At 38.2% G+C, this 6,240-nt stretch overlaps 1 protein-coding gene across 1 annotated transcript in view; it reads left to right on the top strand.

Annotated features, from left to right (window-relative positions):
- The window catches only part of LOC105852327 (uncharacterized), a 6,750-nt gene extending 984 nt beyond the window's left edge, over positions 1 to 5,766 (top strand). The window contains 6 exon segments of the mRNA XM_073369674.1: positions 1 to 322; positions 543 to 623; positions 745 to 960; positions 1,066 to 2,130; positions 2,623 to 4,782; positions 4,785 to 5,766. The exon segment at positions 1 to 322 is cut by the window's left edge and continues 60 nt beyond it. Coding sequence (XP_073225775.1) covers positions 1 to 322; positions 543 to 623; positions 745 to 960; positions 1,066 to 2,130; positions 2,623 to 4,782; positions 4,785 to 5,744 — 4,804 coding nt within the window. The 3' untranslated portion in view covers positions 5,745 to 5,766.
- Positions 5,767 to 6,240: the final 474 nt, after the last annotated feature.

Genomic DNA, 6,240 nt, shown 5'->3' with positions numbered 1-6,240 from the left:
ATCAAACTTTTCTGACCTTGTCATGATAGGAGAAAGGATAGAAAGTGGGATGAGGAGTGGCAAGATCGTATGTGCAGCAACTGGCATAAAAAGACCCCAAACGACATTCACAAAAAAGAAAGAAGGGGACGCTAATGCTGTAATGGTAAACCCCAGAGTCTCCTATTTTCCACCCATCAATTCTTATCGACCCCCAAACTTCCAGCCCCCAATATCACAAACTCCTTACATTCCTTATCCATATGTGGCTGCAACCACACAAGCTTCATACCCTCAATATCACCCTTCAAGACCACCTTTTTATCAACCACCACCTACCCCATTTTCCCAACAAAATCAATGGAACCAAAATCCAATCTCAAATCACTACAGACCACCTGTCAATCAAAAAAGGACAACCGTTTTGACCCAATTCCTCAACCACCACCTACCCCATTTTCCCAACAAAGTCAATGGAACCAAAATCCAATCTCAAATCACTACAGACCACCTGTCAATCAAAAAAGGACAACCTGTTTTGACCCAATTCCTGTCACGTACAGTCAGTTGTTGCCTCACTTACTCCAAAATTCAATGGTAGTCCTGAGGCCAATGAAACCTCTAGAACCACCATTTCCGAAATGGTATAATCCAAACGCCAAATGTGAATACCATGCTGGAGCCGTGGGGCATTCCGTCGAAGATTGTCAAGCCTTAAAAACTAAAGTGCAAGAATTGATCAATGCAAAATGGCTTACCTTCAAGGAAGATGGTCCCAACGTGGGGAATAATCCTTTGCCGGGTCACGGAGATACCGCTGTCAATCTCATTGAAGAAGAGATGGACCAGTACACAAAAGATGATTATGTATCGACCATAGAGCCATGCATGGAAAAAAATAGATCTTTTCCAAGACCATTGGAAATCCTCTATAGAAAAGAGAATCCTAAGCCAATTCATAGTGGGAAAAATGCAATAATTGTTCAAGCACCAACCTCTTTTCCTTATGAAAATAACAAAGCGGTTCCATGGAGTTATGAAGTCACATCCCATTTAGTAAATCATCAATCATGTGATATCTTTAAGCCTCAAGGTATTGAAGGTCATGGAGAAAAAGGGAAACAGGTTGTGTATCATTCCATAAAAGGATCAGAAACTTGCAAAAATACAATACCTGAAGAAGAAGCTAATGAATTTTTGAAGTTTATCAAGCCAAGTGAGTATAGGGTGGTAGATCAACTAAATCAAACCCCTTCTAAGATATATGTTCTTTCTTTGTTATTAAACTCTGAAGCACATAGAAGGGCACTGATGAAAGTTTTAAACGAGGCCCATGTTACTCATGATATCACCGTTGACCAGTTTGATGGAGTTGTCGGTAATATCACCGCCTGTAACGGGTTGAGTTTTAGTGATGTTGAATTACTAGCTGAAGGGGTGGAGCATAATAAAGCACTACACATCTCTGTGAAATGTCATGATCATATTCTTGCGCGAGTGCTAGTTGATAATGGTTCATCGTTAAATGTCATGCCAAAATCAACACTATCAAAACTATTTGTTGATGGGGCTTGTTTGAAGCCGAGTGTTATGGTGGTGAAAGCATTTAACGGGTCTAGAAGACAAGTTATTGGTGAGATTGACCTTCCGATTCCAATCGGACCCCATAACTTTGGAATAACCTTTCAAGTGATGGATATTAAGTTGGCGTATAGTTGCCTTTTCGGGAGACCGTGGATTCACGCTGTTGGAGCAGTGACATCCACTCTCCATCAAAAGCTAAAGTTTATAGTGAACAATAAACTGGTGATAATATCTGGGGAAGAAGATATGATAGTGAGTCATCTATCTTCTACAGGCTACATTGAAGACATAGAGGAAGCCATTGAGACTTCCTTCCAAGCATTAGAAATCGCCAACGCTGTCTTCATGGGTGAAGGATTTCGTTTAAAAGAACCAAAATTATCTACCACTTCATTGAAGTCTACAAAATTCATGTTGGAAGAAGGAGTTTTTGTTAAATTCGGGAAATTGATAGAAATACCAGAAAAGAAGGATAAGTACGGGTTGGGATATATACCTACCAAAGCTGATCAAGAGAACGATGTAAAGGAAAAACGAGAAAGCAAGCTAGCTCATTGGGAAAACCGGGTACCAAATTCACAAAAGATCCTTATTTGTGACATTCGTCAAACCTTTCAAAGTGCTGGAATAATATATGTTGATCAAGTGTTGTAGAAGAGGATCGTGTTGATGATGATACCCTCAAGCTAGTGTACCCTTGTCCTCCAAACACCAATCTCAACAATTGGAAGATCATCGAGTTTCTCGTGTTTGTTAATTCGTGTTCAAAGTAATTATGTATTTTTAACTCCTTTTGCTCTGCCCAAGGCTATAAGGATAACTAGTTAGGGCATATGTATTTCAATTCCGTACTTATTATCAATAAATGCATTTTTGAATTCTCCAACTGGTTTTGTTTTTTCTCTTTTCTCTTTTCTCTTTCTTTTGGAAATCCTTATTCATATTTTTTTTCCTTTTTCTTCTTAATTTAAACAATGCAGAGTCGAAAATGAATATGTTGAAAATAGCAGCGCTAGAACCATTTCTTGTAATTTTGAACGTCTAATTAATCATGCTGATGAGGATTGTGAAGATGATTGTGAGCTTCCCCCAGAATTAGAAAGCTTAATTGAACAGGAAACTAAGATAATCCAACCCTATCAAGAACCTGTTGAGGTGATCAATTTAGGGACTGAGCGTGATAAAAAAGAAGTTAAAATTGGTATGTCTATGAAAGAAAGTGAGCGAGAAAAGTTGGTTAAACTTTTAATTGATTATGTGGATGTCTTTGCATGGTCATATCAGGATATGCCTGGGCTAGATACTAACATAGTTGAACACAAGCTACCACTCAAGCCTGAATGTGCTCCAATTAAACAAAAATTGAGGAGGATGAGGCCTGATATGTCACTTAAAATTAGAGAAGAAGTCAAGAAACAATTTGATGCTGGTTTCTTAGCTGTGGCAAAATATCCTCAATGGGTTGCTAACGTTGTTCCGGTTCCAAAGAAAGATGGAAAAGTTCGAATGTGTGTTGATTATCGGGATTTAAATAAAGCTAGTCCAAAAGATGATTTTCCTTTGCCTCACATTGATGTCCTAGTAGATAGCACTGCTCAATATTCTCTTTTCTCCTTCATGGATGGTTTCTCAGGGTATAATCAAATCAAGATGGCTCCCGAAGATATGGAGAAAACTACATTCATTACACAATGGGGGACTTTCTGTTATAAAGTGATGCCATTTGGATTGAAGAATGTTGGGGCAACCTATCAAAGAGCAATGGTAACTTTTTTTCATGACATGATGCATAAGGAAATAGAGGTTTACATGGACGATATGATTGCAAAATCCCGGACCGAAGAAGAACATGTTATTAACCTTCAAAAGTTGTTTGTGCGACTAAGGAAGTTCAGACTCCGTTTAAACCCTGCTAAATGCACTTTTGGTGTAAGATCAGGCAAGTTACTTGGGTTTATCGTTAGTCAAAAAGGGATAGAAGTGGATCCAGATAAAGTAAGAGCAATACAAGAAATGCCCGCTCCACGCACGGAAAAAGAAGTTCGTGGCTTTTTGGGCAGATTGAATTACATTGCCAGGTTCATATCGCATCTCACCGCTACATGCGAGCCAATTTTCAAGTTGTTGCGCAAAGACCAAAAGGTTGAATGGAATGATAATTGTCAAAAAGCTTTCGAAAAGATTAAACAGTACTTGTCAAAACCTCCCATCCTAGTGCCTCTTGTTCATGGGAAACCACTTATTATGTACTTATCAGTACTTGACGAGTCAATGGGCTGCGTACTGGGGCAGCATGACGAATCTGGTAAGAAAGAACATGCTATTTATTATTTGAGCAAAAAGTTCACCAACTGTGAAACAAGGTATTCATTGCTTGAACGAACATGTTGCGCATTAGCATGGGCTGCTCGTCGGTTGAGGCAATACATGTTATGTCATACAACTTGGTTGGTGTCTAAAATGGACCCAATTAAGTACATCTTTGAGAAACCTGCTCTTACTGGAAGGATTGCCCGTTGGCAGATGTTGCTATCAGAATACGATTTGGTATACGTTACACAAAAAGCTATAAAAGGAAGTGCCCTAGCAGAGTATTTGGCTCAACAACCTGTAGAAGATTATCAATCAATGCAGTGTGAATTCCCGGATGAAGGCATCATGACTTTATTTGAAGAGAATGAATCACCTGATAAAGAAAAATGGACGTTGGTGTTTGATGGTGCTTCTAACGCGTTAGGTCATGGAATTGGGGCAATTTTGATTTCTCCAGAAAACCAGTTCACTCCATTTACGGCTAGATTGTGTTTTGATTGCACAAAGAATATTGCAGAATATGAAGCATGTGTCATGGGCATTAAAGCAGCCATTTAGTCAAAGATAAAAGTTCTTGAGGTATATGGAGACTCATCTTTAGTTATCCATCAAACAAAAGGAGAGTGGGAAACTCGAGATTCCAAATTGGTTCCGTATCATACACATATCAAAGAATTGGTAGAAAACTTCGAGCATATCACTTTTCACCATATTCCTCGAGAAGAAAACCAATTGGCTGATGCATTGGCCACATTATCATCAATGTTCAAAATAAGCGTTGGTCAGGATGTGCCGGTCCTAAAAATTCAACAAAAGGATAAGCCAACATATTGCTTATCGATAGAAGAAGAGCTTGATAGCAAACCATGGTTTTATGATATCAAATCCTATGTTAAGAATAGGGAAATTGCTTTAGTTATGTAAAGAAATGTCATAAATGTCAAATATATGCTGATAAAGTACATGTACCGCCCACCTCTTTGAATGTTTTAACATCACCATGGCCGTTTTCAATGTGGGGGATGGATGTTATTGGACTCATCGAGCATAATTCTTCCAATGGTCACCGGTTTATCCTGGTAGCTATTGATTATTTCACAAAATGGGTTGAAGCCGCTTTTTATGCCAATGTGACGAGAAGTGTGGTTGTCAAATTCATCAAAAGAGAATTGATTTGTCGATATGGCTTACCAAACAAGATAATCACTGATAACGCGACTAATTTGAATAACAAAATGATGAAAGAGTTGTGTGATAGTTTCAAAATTCAGCACCATAATTCTTCGCCATATCGTCCGAAAATGAATGGAGCTGTAGAAGCAGCAAATAAGAATATCAAGAAGATCATACAAAAGATGGTGGAGACGTATAAGGATTGGCATGAAATGCTTCCCTTTGCATTACATGGCTATAGAACCTCTGTTCGTACCTCAACAGGGGCAACTCCTTTCTCATTGGTGTATGGAATGGAAGCGGTACTTCCCATTGAAGTTGAAATTCCCTCGATCAGAGTCTTGATGGAAACAAAACTGAAAGAGGCGGAGTGGGTTCAATCACGATTTGACCAGTTAAATCTCATAGAAGAAAAAAGGATGATAGCTCTATGTCACGGCCAGCTATATCAAAAAAGACTTAAAAAGGCATACGAGAAAAAAGTCCGTCCTCGAGAGTTTCAAGAAGGGGACTTGGTGTTAAAGAAAATATTGCCCATAAAAAAGGATTTTCGTGGAAAGTGGACCCCGAATTACGAAGGACCATATGTTGTGAAAAAAGCTTTTTCTGGAGGAGCTCTAATACTCGCAGAAATGGATGGAGATGACCTTCCACTTCCAGTAAATTCAGATGCAGTCAAAAAATATTATGCTTAAAAACGGTGATGAGCTCGCTAGGTTGAAAACCTGAAAAGGCGACCTAGGCAAAAACTAGAGTATCCCGATGGATTGAAAACTCGAAAGAGCAGTCCATGCAAAAGTTAGGGATAAGTGTTTCAAACTGGGGAAATTATTATTCTTGGAAGTTGATTATTAGGATTCTTAAATTACAAGAATGACTAGCGTTTGTTATATCTCCACTTAAATTAAACATACTCGTCTCCACATTGTAACCCATGCCTCAATTGTTCTGCTTTTAAAGTAACGAATGTACATTTTCCAATATTGTCATTCGATCTTGTACGTTACACTCTTTATATACCAATCCAGTTTCATTATTGAGTTTTCTATTGTTTCAAATTTTGTTTTATAATAATAAATGTTGGAATTTGAAATATGTGAAAATATAAAAATACTTTAAAAATTTTGACACTTGAAAATATACACGGGAACTCGTTTGATTCTCTAGATATATGAGTGTGTGAAGAATAAT

This window comes from Cicer arietinum, chromosome 6, assembly GCF_000331145.2.
Source record: "Cicer arietinum cultivar CDC Frontier isolate Library 1 chromosome 6, Cicar.CDCFrontier_v2.0, whole genome shotgun sequence".
Lineage (NCBI taxonomy): Eukaryota > Viridiplantae > Streptophyta > Magnoliopsida > Fabales > Fabaceae > Cicer > Cicer arietinum.
Note: the sequence above shows the minus strand (reverse complement) of the source record. Positions and strands in the feature narration are given on the sequence as shown.